The 22,480-nt window shown below is 41.2% G+C and overlaps 1 protein-coding gene across 1 annotated transcript in view; it reads right to left on the reverse strand.

The window, feature by feature from the left end:
- Positions 1–22,480, reverse strand: part of TNS3 (tensin 3) — a 312,789-nt gene that overhangs the window by 177,306 nt on the left and 113,003 nt on the right. The window contains exon 12 of the mRNA XM_006876503.1: positions 12,094–13,344. Within this exon, the coding sequence (XP_006876565.1) occupies positions 12,094–13,344 (1,251 nt within the window). The remainder of the gene's footprint in view (positions 1–12,093; positions 13,345–22,480) is intronic.

Here is a 22,480-nt window from a genome sequence, read left to right on the forward strand (position 1 = left end):
CTACCTTGAAGAATAACAAGGAAGTTGCAAGCCACCGCATAACATGGATGAACCTTGAGGTGAGTAAAATTAGTCAGTCACAAAAGGAGAAATACTGCATAGGACCATTACTATAAAACCTTATGATAAAGTACCCACACTAAAGGGGAAAAAACCCCACAAAACTCCTTTGCTAGTTACTAAGGTGTAGGGGGTGTGGCGAGGGGAGGGAGGGGAAGGTGGAGTACAGGGTAGGGAATAGACACAGGATAGTTTGGGTGATGGGGAGACGGGCAATACACAAGAAGGGGGAGGGGGATGAAAGAACAAGGCAGATGGGAGAACATTTTTTGCATGGGCTAAGTGGGACAGAGGTAAATAGTGGTGTATGTTTACGCTTGGAATGACAGGGCTCTGGGATACAGGGATTGAGGCATGGTATGAAAGGGTAAAAGAGGGGAATAATGTTAAGATGCTTGGCTGTCTTTTGAATCTTGGTTTCCCTTGCCTAGTACTGTAAAATAGACACTTGAAGGGAAGAGAAAGGAGTAGCCAGAAGCATCACCATAGAAAGCTTGTAAGTCCGTCTTCAGTATATAACTGATTTGTTGTTGTTATGTGCCATCGAGTCGTTTCCGACCCATAGCGACCCTGTATAGGGTTTCCGAGGGTGTAACTATTTATGGGAGTAGAAAGCCTCATCTTTCTCCCGCGGTGCAGCTGATAGTTTCGAACCGCTGACCTTAAGGTTCGCAGCCCGATTCGTAACCACTACGCTACCAGAGCTCCTTAGGAATACCTAAAATGGGGCTAGAACTTGCTGAGTGAAGGAGGCTTCCTGTAGAGCCTTTACATTGCATAAGACCATAGGTGGAATCCTGACCCCCATCCAGAATTTTCTGAGGTGGGAAATTCCACTTGAAAGGACAAGCAGAACAGCCTGGAGCTGGTAGAAGAACCGAAGATACTTCTTGAAAGAAAGGCCAGCAGGAAAAATTGAAAACAATAATGGCAGTCTGATTGACTACTATAAGAACAAGCAAGTTGTTCGCCCAGAAGACATCAAGGCAAGTGTTTGGTTCCCCTCAGGGTAAACCCCCTTCCAAAACTGAGACTCAAGGGGAATACATGAGCAGGCATGTGGGCTTGCTGGTGACCACGCTCGCCTACCGATAAGGGGAAGTGGGGACAAACAGCAATGAAGTCGTGAGCTAAGTCCGACCATGTTCAATAGAGTCCTGGTTGGCCAGCAGTATGGCAAGACCTGGGAACTCCTGGGCCCAGAGACAGTGACATGGCCACAGAGGACTAGAGTGGAGAGTGAAGCGTCCAGCTGCTATGAAGTGAGGGGAGATGCAAAAGAACACCTATACTTGCAGATAGAACCTGCTTGACCTGCCTTCAATGGCTGAATGATCAGAACTCGACTAGAGGAAGAAAGAAGACGGAAAAAAGAGTAATCCACTATAATTTTATGAACTTGATCTATACTTATGGAATTAGTAGCTCAAAAGAGCAGAATGCAGGACCCTATCCAGAGAAGCAATGACGCCACAGATGGAGGCAGAGACGATGACATGGAAAGAAAGAGTGGCTAGGAACTCTGGACTCAGGGAGGGAGAGGGGCGTGTGCTGACAGTTGGGGGGCAGGGTTGCAGGGTGTACCCTTTGGTTGTTTGAATGGTTGTATACTCCTGAGTGTTTCAGTGTATATCCAAAACAACAATAACAACAACAACAAAAACACAGAGGGAATGGAAGCAAATCCTGTTGAATGATGATGCATGGAGAGGATTGTAATCATTGCAATGAAATAAAATACAACAGGATGAGTGTAAAGCTGATGTTCTCCCATGTTAACGATCACTCAATTCACAATAAAGACATTTTAGCCCAAAAAACTCCGCTAAATGGTTAAATAAGGTAACATCTGTATTTAATTAATAAAACAATTCCAAAACATTCTGAAACAAACAAACAAACAAAAAACACTTGGATTCCTGTATTAAAGAGAGCTCTGAAGGAGAAATAAGGAAAACAGTATCATTTACAATAGCCACCCAAAGGATAAATTATTTAGGAATAAATCTAACCAAAGAAACAAAGGATGTATATAAAGAAAATTACAAAACACTACTGGAAAATACCAAAAGAGATTTACAAAAATGGAAGAATATACCATGCTCATGGATAGGAAGACTTTACATTGTTAATATGTCAATCAATACTTCCCAAAGCAATTTACAGATAAAATGCAGTCCCAATCCAGATTCCAACAACATTCTTTGGAGAGATGGAAGAAATGACCACACACTTTATTGGGAAGGGAAAGAGACCTCAGAAAACCAATGCACGCTAAGAAAAAGACTAAAGTGGGAGGCCGGTCACTTCCTGACTCCACTTATTACAGGGTCACAGTGGTCAAAACAGCCTGGTATGGGTACAATGAAAGATATATAGATCAAGGAAACAGAAACGAGAAACCCAAAGTAAATCCATCCACATGCTTTCAACGGATCTTTGACAAACAGTCAAAATACATTAAATAATAGAAGAGATAATCTCTTCAACAAATGGTGCTGATAAAACTGGAAATCTATTTGCAAAAGAATGAAACAAGACCCATATCTCACACCATATACAAAAGCTAGCTCAACATGGATTGAAGATCTATATGTAAATCCCAGAACTATAAAAATCATCAATGAAAAAATAGGGACAAACTTAAGGATTCTAATATATGGCATACACAGACTATCAAACATGGCCAAAACCACACAAACAATAGAGTACAAAACAGATGACTTGGACATACTAAAACTAGAAATTTATGTGCACCAAAAGATTTCACCAAAAAGGTAAAAAGGGAGCGAGCCCAGAGAATGGGACAAACGTTTTTGCAATGACATATCAGACAAGGGACTAATCACTAAAATTTATAGGAAACTAAAACACATCTACAAGAAAAAGACAAATAACCCAATTAAAAAATGGGAACAGGACATGAACAGACCAACGAAGAGATTCAGGCAGCAAACAAATGATATGAAAACATGTTCACTATCATTAACCATCAGAGAGATGTAAAATAACAATGAGATATCATCTCAAACCAGCAGAAACAACAAAGTTCAAAAAAGCAGAGGGCAGCAAATGCTGTTGAGGGTGTGGAGAGATTGGGCCCCTCCTACATTGCTAGTGGGATTTCAAATTGTTTCAACCACTCTGGAAAATGGTGTGGCACTTCCTCAGAAAGTTGGAAACAGAAATACCTTATGATTCAGAAATCCCTCACTTTGGTATACATCACAAGATAAACAAGTCAGAACGTGAATAGATATATGCACACCAATGTTCACAGCAGTACTATTCAAAATAGCAAAAAGTTGAAGATAGTCCAAGTGCCCATCAACTGAAGACTGGATAAACACACTTTAGAACATACACACAGTGGAATACTATGCTATTTTGAAGAAAAAAGATGTAGCTGCAAAATGCCACATAACCTGGATGAACCATGAGGACATAATGTTGATTGAAATGAGGCAGCAAAGGACAGATATCACATAAGATCATTATTGTGAAAACTTACGAAAAATTTCCATACTAAAAGAATAATTCTTTGAGGTTTACCAGGGGTGGAAAGGAGGGGACAGAAATTCACAAGTTAGGGGATCGATGCATGATAACTTGTGGGACAGGGAGGGCAATGCACAAGAAACGGGGGAAAAGGAACTGGGATGATAGGGAAATACTTTGGGATGTATACATGGACTAAATGTGATAGAGGTAAATTGTGATGTATGCACAGACTTGGGATAACAAGGCACATTGATACAGGGATAGAGACATAGGCTGAATGGATAAAGGGTTCCCCTGCCTATTAGTGTAATATTCACATTTAAGTGAGATACAAAGGATAATTGGGGAAGATAATTACAGAAAGTTTGTAAATCCATCTTACAAGATTGGTTATCTAAAAGGAGTCTAGAATGTACCCTGGAAAACAGTCTTCGTGTTAAGCCTGGGTGGGGCTTAACCTTCCGGGGAGGTACATTCCCAATTGAAAAGTCACCCAAACCAAACCAGAATGGCTAGAGGAACAGAAGATACTTCTTGAAAGATAGATCAACATGGGGAGAAGGAAAAAAAAAAAAGCAGACTGCTTGGCTGTGAGAATATCAAGTAAGCTGTTTGTCCTGGAGCCATCAAGGAAAGAAAGGTCAGCCCATCAGGGTAAATCCCTTTTGAAGACTGAAACTCAAAGAGAACACAGGAACAGTCTTGTATGCTTGCTGGTGACCCTCCCGGTCAATTTGTGGTGAAAGTGGGAGAAATACAGCAAAGAAGACATGGGCTGAGATTCGTCATAGTCTATAGACACTTGATGATTCTGTGATGAGAGAGAGAAAAGGACTGGTTGGTGTGAACTCCAGAACTCAAAGACACTGACGTAGCCAGTGGGGGCTAGAGTTAAGAATGAAGTACCCAGCTGATCTGAAGAGAGGAGAAGCATATGAGCACTCCCAGACTTGCAGACAGTATTCATTTAACCTACCGTGGACGGCGTGCTGACCACAATTCGACCAGATGAAGATAAAGAAGTATGAGACAGGGAGCAAGTGTAAATGGCTACAACCTGATCCACTGGGCCTTTGTTTATGGATGAAGCTGCCCCCAATTCCAACCAAATAGGGAAGAGTTTTTCATATCAAAGATCAAGCATGTCTCCTCAGTACAATAGGTTCACAGGGACAGGCAACTTAGACTTCGGCTACCAAAATTGGGGGGTCATAAAGGCATGAAGTGGCTGGCTTACAAGCTTTCATGAGGGTGGTGCTTGGTGTCAGAAGGAGGGGAGTAAGACAGGAACCATATTGAATAATTTTCTTCTTGTAGAGGTGGGTCTGCTGATGAGAAGGATAGGATTTTATGATTCAACTGTGAGTAATAGTTATCAGGACTAATGGTGATTATCACAACTGTACATGTAGAAGAGGTACAACTAAAAGGGGAGGAGGAATTAATCTATCATTTAGGAGCAGAGACCTGTAGGACCATCAAGAGGGAAGAACATGAGAGGAGAAAGGGCTCCTAATCAGAAAAGTGGTGACAACAGAGATGGTGGCAGAGGTATAGAGAGACAGAGCAGCAGAGGACAACAGGCCCATGGACTGAGAAAAGCTGCGTGCCTGCAGGCAGGAGGCTGGCTTGCAAAATGTGCCCTTTGAACATTTAAACAAATATATATTTACAATGTGGTACGTGCACATCAAAACAACAACAAAAAAGGCAATAGGTTGTTGTGGTTGTTGGGTAAGGGTGTATGTAGGGGATTGTAATCATTACAATAATTTGCTGAATGTAAAACTGGTGCTCTGCCCTGGGATCCTTCGCTCACACAATAAAAGCTTTTTTTTTTTTTTTTTTTAAAAAAAAGAAACATTAGCTTCACATTTTGAAATTTTTGTTTCTGTGATTCTGTATCAATACCTTTTGACTTATCTTAGTATGTTCTTGAGGGATATTGGTTTATACATTTCAGTGGGCTCTTTGCTTGGTTGATTCATATGGTGAGTTCAGGAATGCTTCATCTTTTCTGTTATAGAATAATATGAGTAGAGTTGGAGTCAGTTTGTCTCTGAATATTTGGTATAATCCATCAGTAAAACTGCGTAGGTCAGGACTTACTTCTGTTGAGAACTGTTTTTTATTATTATCTGTTCAACTTCTTCTTTTGTGATGAATCTGTTCAAATTTTCTACCTCAGATTGTGTTAGGTTGGGGGGTAGAAAGTTTCTAGAAATTTGCTCATTTCTTCATAGCATTCTGTTATTATTCTTTTCCCTACCACCCTGTTGGTTCTGTTGTGACAATTCTTATTTCCTTTGCTATTTGTGTTATTTGCATCTTCTCTTTCTTTTCCTTTGTTAAATACACCAGTTATGGTTTCACTTTTATTCATTCATCCTTTCAAAGAACTAACTGCTCAATTTGTTTGCCATTTGTTTGATACACAAGGGAGGTTCAAAAAGTTGTGGAAATTGGATTTGCAAGATAATGAATTTTTCCATAAACTTTTGAAGCCACCTCATATATGTTTTTCCATTCTTTGATTTTTGATTAAGTGTTGCTCTTGTAGTCAGCATATTGAGGGATCAAGCTTTCATGTCCAGTCCACTACTTTGTGTCTCTTGTTACATCCATTTATACTCAGTGTAATTACCAATTGGAATAAATTTACTGTTTTCATTTTGCTCTGTGTGTGTGTGTGAATGGTATTGATGATTTCTTTTTTCCATATATGAAGGGACTTCAAAAAAAAATTCTTGAGAAAAATATTACTAAAACGGAATGGAATTTTTCCACGAACTTTTTAAACTTTCTAGTACTTTTCTGCACTCAATTATGTTTAAGAATTTCATACCATTTTCTTCATGGTTATTGTTTTAGTGTTTACTGAGTCGCCATGATTTTCTTATTTATTTCTGTGAGGACGTTTATTACATTTATTTGTGGCTGTCCTGTAATTTATTATTTTCCCAAGCTTGTTTTTTTTTTTTTTTTAGAGTAGAGAATAATTGTTTATTTATTTGTAACAAGGGAAAACTGAGCTGCTTGTAGAATACAGTTTGAATGGAGTGGTTGTTAGCACTCCAAACTAGGTTTGGCAAATACAATGGATTATCCTTAAAGAAGGGAGTTTTCTTTTTTAACTATAGGAATTTTAACTTTATAGGTAAAAGTCCTATAATTCTAGTATTTTGCCATTTCCCAGCATGAGGTAAAAGCTATGCTTATTTCCCTGATTAACTGTAATTATGGGCAGCTCTCCCATTCTGGATTAGATTTCCCTTTCAATCCAATAGGGCTGTAAGAGTTCTGTAAAGTGAGAAGTTACGTTAGTAACAGTTTCACTTTTTAAATGATCACATTGGAGTTTTTCTCACTTCTCTCTTTTTTGTTTTCTTTCTCACTCCTTCCCCATTCAGGTTTCCAACATTTTCTATTGGCACTGCCCTATTGTTTTAATGTTTTTGTTTTTTTTGTTGCTGTTGTTGCTAAACAAGGAGCCCTGGTGGTTCAGTGGGTTAAATTTGGGCCACTAACTGCAAAGTTGGTGGTTCAAATGCATCAGCTGCTCCACAGGAGGAAAAATGAGACTGTCTGCTCCCATAAAGGTTTACAGTCTTGGGCACCCTAAGGAGCAGCCCTATTCTGTCCTACAGGGTCAATATGAGCCTGAATCAATTTGAGGGCAGTAGGTTTACTGTCTGTCTGTCTGTCTGTTACTTTCTCTCTCTCTCTTTTTCCCCCATATATAATAATTTACACCTCTAAAGGGCACATTCTACAAGTCAGCCTCCGGGACACCAGCTCTTAGTCCCTCTCTTCCCATGAATCTAGAGTCCTCAGCTGCTCTCCCTTCTCCATGTCCCCATCTCTGCCTCCGTCTTTGGTGCTGTTGCTTCTCTAGATAAGGCCCCGCATTCTGCTTGTGCTCTTCTCCCTTGATGGTCCTAGGGTTCTCCGTTTCTGGACTGTAAGATTAACCACTCCCCTGTTTTTGTTACAAAACTTCTACCTTTATAATTGTGACAGTCACAATCATGACAATTATTCACTATTAAATCATACGAATCTTATCCCTATCTCTTTTCACCTAGACCCTTCTAAACAAGAAAACTATTCAGTGGGGAATCTTCCCCCCACCTCCCACCCCCACACACTCTTGAACTAAACTCCCTCTTGAAAACTTGTAAGCCAGTCACTTCATGCCTTTATCACCCCCTCATTTTAGGTAGCCAATGTGTAAGTTGTCCATCCCGATCTACGCTGTGTACAGAGGGGATAGCGTTGATACTTGATGTGGACACTCCTTCCCTCTCTGTTGGTATTTAGAGTTACTACCTCCAAGAGTAAAGGTCAGATTCATCAAATTGTAGCAATTTACCCTTGTTTCCTTTATCAAAAAAAAATGTGTGTATGTGTGTGTAATGTTCATCTAGTGGAGTTCTGATCATCAAGACATCGAGGCTAGGTCAAATGGATACTGTCTGAAAGTTTGGGTGCTCATGTGCATCTCCCCTCACTTCATATCAGCTGGATGCTTCACTCTCAGCTCTAGCCCTCTGTGGCTATGTCCTTTTCCATGGGCTCAAGTGTCCTCAGGTCTCACCATACTTTGGACCAGCCAGCCCTTCCTCTTTTCTCTCTCATCTCCATATCCCAAATGTTCCTCTAATAGATTAGTGCTAAGAGGTTTGTCTTCAATTTCACTAGTTTTGTCGTCCATTAATTCAAGCCTATTCCTCTGTCCTTCCAATGCTTTATGTATTTCTGAAATTTTAGTATAAATCTTCTGAATTTCTGTTTGCTATTTTTGTATGATTTCTAAGTTTCCATTTATTTTGTCCATTTGTTCTTCTATTGGTTCCCTGAATTCTCCTAGAGTTTTAGCTGCATTTTTGATTTTATCCACCTCAGTGTTTTCCCTGATCTCTTTATTAATTTATGTAGGGACCTAAGTATGATTCTTTTGAAAACCTTATGAAGTAGTCCAATAGTATTTCTTCCTCTAGTATATTTCTGGCCCTGTATTTTGGCCCCCACCTTGAATCATCTTGTCCTGTTATTTTGTGTAATTTGAAGTTGTCTATAGATTTAAAAGGGTAGCGTGGTGACTCCATACTATAAGCACTGGACTGGAAACCACAAAGTTGTGGTTTGAGCTCACCAGCTGCTCTGTGGGAATAAGATGAGGCTTTCTGCTTCCACAGATATTTAAAAGCCTCGGAAACCCTATACAGGGTCACAATGAATTGGAACCAACTTGAAGGCAATTAGCAACAACATAGGCTTAAAACCAGGAAAGGTGCGTGCTAGAATTGTACCCTTTCACCATACTTATGCAATACGTATGCTGAATAAATAAACTGAAAAGCTGGATTAGATGAAAAAGAATACGGCGTTAGGATTAGAGGAAGACTCATCAACAATCTGTAAAATGCTGATGGCATAACCTTGCTTGCTAGAAGGAAGAAGACTTGAAATACGTACTGATGAAGAACAAAAATTATGTCTTTGAGTATGGATTGCCGTTCAATGTGAAGAAAACACAAATCCTCACAACTGGACCAATAAGTAACATCATGATAAATGGAAAATAGATTGAAATCGTCAATGGCTTTATTTTGCTTGAATCCACAATCAATGCTCATGGAAGTGGCAGTCAAGAAATCAAATCACATATTGTATTAGGCAAATCTGCTACACAAGACGTCTTCAAAATGTTCAAGAGCAAAAATATCTGTTTGAGGATAAAGGTGTGCCTGACCCAAGCCACAGTATTTTCAATTGTTTCATATGCACGTGAAAGTTGGACAATGAATAAAGAAGACTTCAGAAAAATTAATGTGTTTGAATTATGGTGTTGAAAATATGATATTGAAAATATCATGGACTGTCACATGAACAAACAAGTCAGTCTTAGAGTAAGTGTATCAAGAATGTTCCTTAGAAGCAAGGAAGGTGAGAATCTGTCACTTGTACTCTGGCGCCATCGATCCAGTGATGCTGGAGTGTGCGGTTGGCTGCCATCAATCTAGTTGATGGGGAGGTTAGTGTGGTAGGTGTGTCTGCATAGGGTTGCTGGTTCCCTACTCTGATCACCAGTCACTGATGTGGATCCCAGGGCAAGTGTAGCTAGTTATTTGGTTGTTTACCTGATCAAATGATGCTTGCAGTAGTTCATCATGGCCCCACTGGACTACGTCAGTTGGCTATTTATTGCTCTTTATGCTTCCTCGTTCATTGTTTTCATTCCGTCTCTTTCTTGAATCAGTATTTAATCTACTTTTTAATCCTTTCCTTCAAAACTAAGTTTCAGACTTGTCATCCCTATCTCTTTCATATGGCTTCTCAGATTTTGTTGTAGAAGTCTGGATAGTATATTTGTGTAGACCATCATCTTGGATTTTCCCCATAACCTGAATTTTAAAGCTTTCCCCCATTTGTACGAATACATTTAGAAGACTCCACTCTTTTCTAAATCTCAAAAGAGATTTTAATCTAGGAGAGAAGACTTCAAACTCTAATTTTTCCATGTAATATTTCAAATAATGGTGGTCGTTATGTATTGTGGAGTTGGTTCTGACTCATAGTGACCCTGCATAGAGTTTCTGAGGCTGTAAATCTTTATGGGAGCAGAAAGCATTATCTTTCTCCCACGGAACAGCTGGTAGTTTCGAACTGCTGACCTTGAGGTTAGCAGCCCAACTCGCAACCACTATGCTACCAGAAGTTTGGTTATGTAAGTAGAGGGAATAAGGATGGTTTCATTTCACCTGAAAAAAAATTTAAACTCAGAATTTCCTGAAGGTATCTGACTGAATACAATAATGTGTACATCTAAATGACTTAGCCTGGATTTCCACTAAGTCATTGCCATTGGTTTGTTGTTGCTATATCACAGAATTGCTGTAAAATAGTGTTTGATAATTTACTTAGGGGAGACTGTCCCAATTCCTCCTTCTCCTAGTTAACGCTGGTAAGGGTCTAAGACACTTAGGAAAACAGGAATGCCACACAGTTTGTTCATTTAGGGTCTCCATGTAAGAGAGGCACACATGAACTCCTTCAGGCCAGGCACTATGGAAAGCTTCTTTTTGAAACAGATGGAATATGGAATACACAGAAATTTAGATGTAAGTCACCCAATAAAACCTCATAGTAATCAAGGGTGCCATCTCTCCACGTCATCATCTCTGCCTCCATCTCAGGCATCACTGCTTCTCTGGGTAGGGTCCCGCTCTCCACTCTTCTCCCTTGATGGTCCCAGGGACCTCCGCTCCTAGACTGCAAAGTTAATAACTCCCCTCCCTGCTACAAAACGTCTACCTTTACATTTCCAACCCTCACAATCAGTCTTGATAACAATTATTCACTGTTATATCACATGAGACCCGTCTGCATTTCATTGCATCAGCCCCGCCTAGACAGATTGAATACTACTCACTGGAGAGTCTACCTTCCTCCAGGCCCTCTGGATCTAAGTTTCCTCTTGAAAGCTTGTAAGCCAGCCACTTCTTGCCTTTGTCCAATCTTATTCTTGAGTCCACCTTTTCAGACAGCATGTCCTTCACAACCTCTTCATCCTCCAGGCCCAAGCTAACCCAACCTTCCACACTTCTCTTCAGGAGCATATTATAATAGTCCTGCCTCAACACTTTACAGTCAAACTCATGCAGCTGACATAAACTTCTGCCATGCCCTTGCTCACCCAGGCCTGCCTCACCACTGGGTTGATGCAGATGTCTAGTCTAAGAAGGTTCCCTCCTGCCTTGCTTCCCAAATCCTCACCAGAGCTCTGTCTCCACACATCCAGGGGAGTGTTATCTCCTTCCCCCCTTTTCTCTGCACTCCCTACTCCCCAGTTCCCACATGGAGCTGTTCGTGGACCTTCTCCACAACCTGCTTCATGCTCTGCTGCTCCAGGGTCTCCCCATGTGAGCTTCTGACTCTCACCAAACCCTCTCCCGACCATTTTATGCATCTCTTTATTGACTTTTTACTCCCCCAACATTGTTCGCATCATTAGTAACCTCCAGATTTAACAAGGGGACTGACTCCTTCTCAACACTGTATTTGCGAACACTTACTGTGTGCCAAGTCTCTGCCCAGTCCTGTCCTGGACATCACACACAGTCAGGAGTATTCCTTCTTTACTGACCACCTTTAATCTCACAGCGAGAAAGGAAGGGCTCATTATTAAACCCATTTTGCAGATGTAGAAACTGAGGCTTAGAAGTTGTGCTGCCCCTGACCTGTTGCACCACCAGTCAGAGGTACCAACAGATATCTATAAAACGGGTGAACAAGCAAGCCTTTCCAAGTGGTGGCAGCCAGTCCCTATCCTGTCTAAACTCTAATGAGCAGGTCTGCTCAGTTCCACTCTCCAAAGTGCTATCAAGTCGTATGTATTGAAATGCTTGTAAACATATGAGATCCAAGTAAGAGCTGTCCACTTCTCCAACAGCTAACTCCTCAGTGGGCTGACTTCTTGTGAAACCTCAGACCGGCTCAGTACCAACACCCTATTTCACATTGACTCACCTTGCCTCCCAGGCATCCTGCTGGGACCCTCTCCTGGGTCCTGAAGCTTGCCACTGGCCCGGAACTGGCTGTCTATCCCGCCTGTGGGCACAGCAGTCTTGGTTTGACACCCCAGCACATTCATGTGGGTTGGGATGGGCTCAAATGTGGGGTCCAGTTCCAAGATGAGCCTGTTGAGTTGCTCAATGGACTGGTCAATGTCCAGGGTGGGGGAGCCTGGTGAGAGGACCACATTCAGGTCCAGTTCAACCCCATTCGTGGCATTTTCACCCGTAAATCTGGGTTTGAATGTTTTTCTGGGAAGGGGCAGCTGTATGTCTGGGGAATTTGGCCCACTGCCTACACCCTTCTGGATGGTCACCCTGGTACTGGGTGCATGGGTAGGAGTAACAGACACTCTAGGCAGGGCTGGGACATGACCAGCGTTGTCGGCTGTGCTGCGGCTGACGAGCTTGCTCTCCCCATCGGATGTGAAGTTGTACTGGTGTGCAGCCACCATCTGCTGCTGGCGCACCCAGGTCTGTGTGGAGTAGCCGCTCTGCCCATAGGTTTGCATTTGTGCTGACACACAAGGCTTCCTCAGCACGGTTGGCAGTTGCCTGGGCTCTCGGTTTCCAAAGGATCGCTCATAGATCAGGTCCATACTAATGCCTAGGTCTGGACCCAGAACACCAGGCAGGTCTTCACCAGTGTTGCTGCCAAAGCCATCCGACAAGAGGGAATTTTGGCTGCTCTTGTGGCAGGTGAAGGCGCCAAGGTGAGCCAAGGGTTGCCCTTCTGAGGAGGACAGTGTACCAAGGCTGTCCACACTGTGCAGGTCATGGTGGGGCATCTCATCATCCAAGATATCTGTTTCCCTGTCTGGTAACTTGGCATCCCCATTAACATGGACCTGGGCTGGCACAACATGGCGGGTTCCACTATACTTGCTTTGAGCATCAGTCATAGCCTTCAGTGAGCTTCCAGACTCTTCTAGGCCAAAGCGGCTGAGGAGCTGGTCAAGCTCAGCCTTCTCTTGGGGGCTCAGTCCTCTCTTGGTGCTGGGAGCCAGGTGCTCTTCTGTCTTATCAGTCCTGACTGAGGCAGTGGAGTGACCAGAGTCACTGCTGACAGACAGGGTGTGGTCGCTGTGGTCTGGACTATGGTTGACTGGGACAGCCTGGGGACCACCTGGGATGCTGGGGTCAGAGGTGCTCTTCTTCCTCACCTTAGCATAGAGGCTACCATCGATGGGTCCCTGCAAGTGCAGCACTGGGAAGAGAAAGCAGAAGAAGGGTTCAGGTACAGGGTAAGAGAGGGCTTTCAACCATTAATTAAAAAATGAATTCATAATAGAAAAATTAATTCACAATAGAACATAATAAACAAGACAAGGGATCCTCTCAGACTCCAAAATTCTATTTATAACCCAGCAAAGCAGAGTGTCAAGGAGAAGGAGAATTCAAATTATCAAACATTTTTAGCAGCTAGAAATATTTCTACCTTTCTATGATAAGAGAACTGAGAATCCCTCTGGAATTCATTGCACTTCAAGTTGTCTCTTTTAATGACTCACTATTAATTTCATCATGATTTAGAATGTGTAACGGAGTTCAGCTCACCAATCTCCATGAGTCCACTGTTCATGTATGACAAAGGAGAGCTTCCAGACATTAACCTGTCTGATGCAAGTTTTATTCAATGTCTACTATGTGTTGTGTAACAAATTCTTAATCTACAGAACATCAGATTAACAAACCTACCATTATCTCAATGTTCTGGAATCCACTAAAGTCTAAATAGAGACCTTCCCAAGAAAAGGAAATTAAAGGCATACAAACTGTCAATAAAGAAGTAAAATTCTCTTTATTTGCAGACGATATGATCTTATACTTAGAAAATCCCAAAGACTCTGAAAGAAAATTACTGGGACTCATTGATAGATTTGGCAAAGTGGCAGGGTACAAGATTAACATACAAAAATCAGTTGGATTCCTTTACACTAAAATAAAGAGATCTCTGACAAGGAAATCAGTAAAATAATACCATTTACAACAGCCACTCAAAATAATAGACACTTGGGAGTAAATCTAACCAGAGAAACAAAAGACTTGTACAGAGAAAATGATACAACACAACTACAATAAACCAAAAAAAGATCTGCAGAAATGAAGATATATACCTTGTTCATGGATAGGAAGAATGAACATTTATGGAATGTCTACACAACCGAAAGCAATCTGTAGATACAATGCTAATCCAATCCATACTCCTACCTCGTTCTTTAAAGAGATAGAAAAATGGGTCACTAACTTTATATGGAAAGGAGAGAGACCCAGGATATATAAAGTATTATTAAAAAAAAAAAAAAGTAGGAGGTCTCTCACTTACTGATCTCAAGACCTACTACTCAGCCACAGATCTTCAATAAAGGGTCAAAGTACCTTAAATGGGGGAAGACATAGTCTCTTCAACAATTGCTTCTGGCAAATTGGAAATCCATTTGCAGAAAAACAAGACTCAGATCTCACACTACATACAAAAATGAACTCAATCTAGATTAAAGACTTAAATGTAAAACCTATACCTATACAAGGAGCTCTGGTAGTTGCAGTGGTTATGAATCGGGCTGTGAACCGCAAGGTCAGCAGTTCGAAACTACCAGCTGCTCCATGGGAGAAAGATGAGGCTTTCTGCTCCCATAAAGATTTACAGCCTCGGAAACCTTGTACAGGGTCGCTATGGGTCAGAACCGACTCGATAGCACTTAACAACAACAACAATACCTATACGGATCATCAATGAGTTCTGAAACATGGAATAAATAAACTATCAAACACAAGTGAAGACAAAATAGATGACTGGGCTCTGATAAAAATTAGACATATATGCATCAAAGTGATTCACCAAAAGTATAAAAAGAAAACCCACAGACTGGGACAAAAGGTTTGGCAATGATATATCAGACAAAAGATTTGTTGTTGTTAGGTGTTGTCAAGTTGGTACCGACTCATCGTGACCTTGTTCATTACAGAACAAAACACCGCCTGGTCCTGCATCAACTTCACAATATTTGCTACACTTACTGCTGCCACGGTGTCAATCCATCATCTTGGGGGTCTTCCTCTTTTTCAATGACACTCCACTTCACAAGCAAGTCCCTTCTCCAGGGACTGGTCTCTCCTAATAATATGTTTGAAGTATGAGAGATGAAGTCTGGCCTTCCTGTCTAACAAGGAGCATTCTGGCTGTATTTCTTTCAACACAGATTTGTTTGTTATTTTGGCAGTCCATGGTACTTTTAAATATTCTCCTCCAACACCATAACTAAAATACATCAATTCTTCTAAGGCTTTCCTTATTTATTGTTCAACTTTCAGATGCATAAGAGGTTACTGAAAATACCACAGTTGGGGTCAGGCACACCTTGTATCTCAAACTGACATCTTGGCTCTTAAGCATTTTAAAGAGGTCTTGTGCAGTAGATTTGCCTAATGCAATTTGATTTCTTTCTTTCTTTTTCTTCCGTCATTTGATTTCTTGACTGCTGTTTCTAAGAGTGTTGATGATGGAGCCAAGAAAATGAACTCTTTGACAACTTCAATCTTTTCTGCATTTATCACGATATCACTTATTGGTCCAATGGTGAGGACTTTTGTCCCTTTACACTGAGATGCAACACTTACTTAAGGCTGTGCTCTTTGATTTTCCTCAGTAAGTATTTTAAGTTCTCTTCACTTTCAACAAGCAAGGTTGTACCATCTGCATATTGTATGTTGTTAATGAGTCTTCCTCCAGTTCTGATGCCATGTTCTTCCTCATATAATCAAGCTTCTCAGATTATTTGCTCAGCATACAAGTTGAATAAGTATGGTGAAATAATATACACCTGGTGCACACAAAATTTACAGAATACTTCCATGTGTTAACCAGTAAAAGACAAATAATCCAATTTAAATAATGGCCATGGGACATGAACAGACACTTCACCAAAGAAGATATTTAGGCAGCCAACAAACATATGAAGAATTGCTCAATCAGTAGCCATAGCCATTTGAGAGATGCAAATTAAAACAACAATGCGGTATCTTTTTACCCCAGCATTAATAGCAAAGTTACAAGAACGAGGGAATAACAAATGCTGGTAAGGGTAGGAGAGACAGGAATCCTCCTACACTGCTGGTGGGACTGTAAAATGGTGCAGCCGCTGTGGAAAACACTATGGCACGTTCTCAAATAGTGCAAAGTAGAAATTACGTATGACCCAACAGTCCCTCTTGTTGTGTACCACGGTGTCGGTTCCGACTCATAGTGACCCTGAACAGGGTTTCCGAAGCTGTAAATCTTTATGGGAGCACAAAGCATCATCTTTCTCCCACGGAACGCCTGGTAGTTTCAAACCGCTGACCTTAAGGTTCGCAGCCCGATTTGTAACCACTACGCTACCAGAGCGCCTAACAGTCCCTCCAGTTGGTATATATCAAGGAATAAGAGATGTGACATGAGATATGCACACCCGTGTTCACTGCAGGTCTAGTCACAAAAGCAAAAAGATAGAGACAGCCTAAATGCCCATCATCAGACTAATGGGTAAACAATCTTTGGTACCTACAAACATTGGAAGATTTTGCAACGTTGAAAAATAACAAAGAATCTGCAAAGCACCTCACAACATGGAGGACCTTGGAGGACATTATGCATAATTTCTGAGTGAAATTAGTCAATCACAACAGGACAAAAGTTGCATGAGATTACTGTTGTAAAAAGATAAGAAAAAAAATTCTAAGTGAAACAATCTAAGATGTCTACTAAAGTCCTGGTAACATAGTTACAAGGTTAGCAGTTTGATGAGGCTTTCTGCTCCCATAAAGACTCATAGCCTCAGAAATCCTACACAGGGTCCTTGTGAGTCAGAACTCACTCCATGACCCACAACCACCACCACCGTTGTGTGCCATTGGCAGTTCTGACTCACAGCGACGGTTACAGGTTTGGTAGAGGGTAGAAGGAAGGAAAAAACCATAAAAGTGAAAAAAGTTAAATACTGTTAAAAAAAATGTATATATATGGAAACAAACAAATACAGGCCTTCCCATTCAGCCCTGTAAGTATGAGCCACATTAAGAGCCCGTGAGCTCATGGCAAAACCACCTGGCACTTGGGGCTGGTTTTTAGCCTTGATGTCAATCAATCTGGAATGTTATGTTGGGAAAACAAACTTTAGACCTAAAATATTACTGGGAAAAGTGATATGCTCTGTTACTATTATTAATTACAGTGCTGATGGTGGCATTCAGCAACTCCCTGATCCATAAACTGCTGACCGCTGGCATTCATCACCCTTGGCTATGCATCTCAACCTCCACCACAAGTCCTCCTCAGTAGTCAGCATCCCTCCTTCCACCACTCTCCCCCACCTTGTGTGCTTTGTCAACTGTCTAGTTGTTGGCATTGTACAATCAGCAGCTGCTGATGGGATTTGGGAAGGATGAGTAGCATACATTCCACAGAGACAGACCTGGCTTTGTGAGCTCTTCCACAAGGCCCAACTCTGAGCATCTGGCCCAGAGATGGAAGGTGGAGACCCAGGGATTTCACTTTCCTCCAGAACCTCACAGAGCTCAGAGTGACGGGGTGTTAAACATGAAACACAAATAAAAAGTGTTGGAAACCATGTTCTCCAAAAGAGGCAACTACTGACATGAAATCAGAAGGACCATCTTTTGGATTCAGCCACGGGATGAGAGTAAGGGGTAACTGCCATCTATAGAGCACATCTCTGGGTGGTAAACATGGTTAAAATATTGGTTAACTGAAAGGCTGGAGGTTCAAGCCCACCCAGAGGCTCCTGGAAAGACAGTCTTGGCAGTCTACTTCCAGAAAATCAGCCACTGAAATCCCTACAGAGAGCAGTGCAACCCGCATGGAGTTGCTATGAGTTGGAGTTGGCTCACCAGCAACTAGTTTTCTGGTATTACATGATGGGCTCATAACCACATTTTTGGTATTTTCACAATATAAAAATTTGATGTTGGTATTCCTGTTTTATTATCAATATCTGATACACAGGCTGAAGAGGTGTGGGAGGGAGAGTGAGTGGTAGTATGCCCACAGATATATAAAGATTTGACAAAGGATATGTGTACATATGCAAACACAGCCCTGAATGTGGTGGACTATACAAGGGGCAAGATTATGAAAACAAAGACATTCTCAAAGACCTTGAGGTAATGAGACGCTGGGTCTGGGGGCTTCGGACCATAGTCTTGAGGAACATCATGGTCAATTGGCTAAACATAATCCACCAAGTGTGGACCATTAGTTCATTGGACTAATTGTTTCCAAGTATCTTCAATCTCCTTCAGTCTCCTTTCCTGGGCACAGGCAGCTACCAATAGCAGCACTTCAGGTGGTTGCCTACCTAACACCACTTTAGAATGTTGGTGTAGTGTTGTAAGATAAGCACTGGGCTGCTAACTGTCGCTCCACAGAAACTCTACACAGGGTCAGTTGGAACCGACTCAAAGACACTTAACAAAAACAACAATTTGGTAAGCAGCGACTGTCATCTTTAAAGCTCCAGAGTATAGATCTGAGGTGTACCACTACCAACTATTCTGAAAAGGATCGTACTAGAAGATCCTGGTTGTAGAAAATGTGGAACAAAACTCAGCTCAAAAAACTCCAGGCTTATAGGTCAGATAGAGACTGGTGTAACTCCAAAACAATGACCTTTGGTCATCCTTCAGGTCTGTGGCTCAACTTTCAGTCAATAAATAGGTAAAGAGGGAGGACACCAACACTAGTGAGGTATGCAAACCATAAAACTCAAGACCAAAAGGGCAGCATTTACCTAAAGATGAAATTCAGAAGAGTGTGTTGGCTCTGGAGCTTATGTGTAACTCCCACTGTTCCACACTGCCTACCTACTCAGAGACCATCAGGTGGGCACACACTTGCAGTCTCTGAATCTGTGGTCATGTTCAGAATCAAGGTGGGACAGAAGTTACTATGAGTTGGTTACTATGCCAAGAGACCTTGGGCAAGACTTCAAAATGAGCCTGAATGAAATTCAACACCTACTTCACAGAGTTCTGATCAAACGGAAAGAAATATACAAATGTCACCCATACAGGCTTGATAGTAAATACGTTGACTCATTAGGTCAAGTATAAAAACGTGTGGAAAATCTGCAGACAGAACAGCCTGACCAATAGGTTGGCACCGAGGTGTCACAGCTGCACCAGTGACTGATTCCCTGATACTGTTCCACCAATTCAAGGACTCACGTTGAGCTCCAAGTTCCTAGCTGTGAACACGGAGGTGTGGGCAGGTAATACTACTGAAGATTTATGAAAAAGTTACATGAAAATGGAAGAAAATAGCACCTAGATGAGTGCCTTTATAGGTTCGGAGCAAAAACGCCAGGCTACCTGGGCTCCCATTTAGGAATCTCTGCTTAACAGGAAAAAGAAGCTTTGGGTTTAGCCTTCTATTCATTAGGATGTCAGGGAGGAGGAAGAGGCTCTGATAAATCAACCACACAGATCCCACACCCTCATGGGAAGGTAATCAGCCAGAGTCAGACCAAGAGCTCAGATGGGGGGATACCACCTATCATAACCACAGAACTAATGTGGCTAAGATAGCATCCTTACAACATCCATAGCTCTACCCACAAACAGGAGTTCTGCTGTGGTCCTGCAGGATAATGCACTGGACCACAAGGACAGTGGTTCAAACTCACCAAGCAATCCTCAGAAACCCTTTAAAGGGTCACCGTGAGTCAGAATCGACTCAATGGCACTTAACAACAAATAACATCTTAGTATGACTAAAAAAGGGGCCAACTCTGTGACTTGAAGAAAAAAAGCCCCAAACCCCAGGATGAATTGTAAAAATGTTCCTCTAGTTCAAATGAGGATACTGCCAAAACTGCCTGTCAATCATTCTGAGTTAGAATCCAATGAGCAGTCCCACAGAGAGAATGGTAATGGTGAGCCTCCAGCACTAGTCTGTCAGTTTGTCACACTGTGGTGGCTTTCATGTTGCTGCGATGATGGAAGCTATGCCAGTGCTATTTATAACGCTGGAAGGGTCAGCCATGGTGGACAGGTCTCAGCTGAGCTCGCAGACAAACACAGATTCATGAGGAGGAGAAAATATTTAGCCATTGAAAACCTTATAATTAGCAGTGAGACACTGTCACATAGCACCATAATATTGAATACTGAAACATGATGAACATCACCAGACTATTGTGAGATACAGTGCCAGAAGATGAGCCCCTCGGGTTGGAAGGCACTCAAAAGAGGAGTGCGGAAGAGCTGCCACCTCAAAGTACAGTAGTCCGTGATGATTAAGAATGGAGTAAAGATTTCAGGAACATCATTTGCCGTGTTGATGGGGCACAACTCAAAATGAAGAGAAATACCTACAAAGACCCATTAAATCCAGGAAAACTTGAACTTGCAAAAAAATGAAGTGGAATGCATAAAGATAGATATCCTAGTCATCAGTGAGTAGGATGAGTCTTGGTCATTTTGGATCTGACAATCAAATGGTTTACTATGCCAGGAGTGACAAATTGAAGAGGAATGGTGTCACATTCATCCTCAAAAAACAAATTTCAAGCTCTTTCTTAAAGTATAATGCTGTCTGTGATAGGATAGTATCCATACAACAATTCGAAAGACCAGTTAATATCAGTATTGAAATTTATGCACTAATTACTAAAGTTAGTGATGGTGAAATTGAAGAATTCGACAAACTTTTTCACTCTGAAATTGATCAACATGCAATCAATAGATATTGATAGTTTTTGGTGATTGTAATGCAAAGGTTGGGAACAAAGATGAAGAATCAGCAGTTGAAAATAGGCCATTGATGATAGAAATATACTGGAGATGGTATTATAGAATTTTGAAACACCAATGACTTCTTTAATGTAAATGATTTGTTTGAATGTTATAAAAGATAATTCAACCCAATGACCTCACCAGATGGACTACACAGAAAGAGACAGAAAAAAAAGTTCCATGTCCTCAGTCAAAACAAGGTAAGGGGCAGGCTGTGGAACTGACAATCAATCGCTCATACGCAAGTTCAGGCTGAAGCTGAAGAAAACTAAAACTAGTCCATGACAGCCAAAAATATGACCTTGAACATATCCCACCTGAATCTAGAGATCATTTCAAGAACAGATTTGATGTATTAGACACTAATGACCCAAAACCAGATTTGTCAGAGGACATCAAGAACACCATATAGGAAGAAAGCAAAAGGTCGTTAAAAAGGTAAGAAAGAAAGAAAAGACCTAAATGGATGTCCAAAAATACTCTGGAATTCACTCTGGAGATGCTAAAGCAAATTGAAGAAATGAGCTAAAAGAGCTGAAGAGAAAATTTCAAAGGGCAGTTCAAGAAGACAAAGTCAAGTATTACAATGAAATTTGCAAAGACCTGGAAGAGAAGAATATGCTCAGCATTCCACAAGCTAAAAGAGATGAGGAAAAGATTCAAGCCTCAAATTAAATTATTGAAGGATTCTTTGGACAAAATACTGGACGATGTAGAAAGCATCAAAAGAAGATGGAAGGAATACACAGAGTATTCTGTGTACCAAAAAGAAATGGTTGATTTTCAACCCTTTCAAGAGGAAGCATATGATTAAGAACCAGTGGTCCTGAAGAAGTCCAAGGTGTACTGAAGACATTGATAATGAACAAGCCTCCAGGAATAAATGGAATAATTTGAAATTGAAATCTTGCTACAAACTGATGTAGCCTGGGAGGCACATCTTGTCATGCATCTATGACAAGAAATTTAGAGGGTAGCAACCGGGCCAGGAGAGTTGTGGGATGACATCAAGAACATCACACAAGGAGAGAGCCAAAGGTCATTAAGAAGATAAGAAAGAAGGAAAAGACAAAAATGAATGTCAGAGGGACTCTGAAACTTGCTCTCCAGTGTTGAGATGCTAAAGTAAATGGAAGAAATGAGGAGGCACAAGAGCTGACCAGAAAATTTCAAAGAGCAGCTTGAGAAGACAAAGTCAAATATTATAATGAAATGTGCAAAGACCTGGAGTTAGAAGACCAAAAGGAAAGAACATGCTCAGCATTTCTCAAGACGAAGGAACTGAAGAAAAAAATTCAAGCCTTGACTTGTGGTATTGAAGGATTCTAGGGGCAAAATATTGAACGATGCAGAAAGTATCAGAAGAAGATGGAAGGACTGCACAGAGTCACTGTAACAAAAAGAAATGATTGATGTTCAACCATTTCAAGAGGTAGCATATGATCAAGAGCCAATGATTCTGAAGGAAGAAGTGCAAGGTGCACAGAAGGCATTGGCAAAGAACGAGGCACTGCGGATAAATGATTCCAAATTGCAATCTTTCAATGAAC

Source organism: Chrysochloris asiatica, unplaced genomic scaffold, assembly GCF_000296735.1.
Source record: "Chrysochloris asiatica unplaced genomic scaffold, ChrAsi1.0 scaffold00384, whole genome shotgun sequence".
Lineage (NCBI taxonomy): Eukaryota > Metazoa > Chordata > Mammalia > Afrosoricida > Chrysochloridae > Chrysochloris > Chrysochloris asiatica.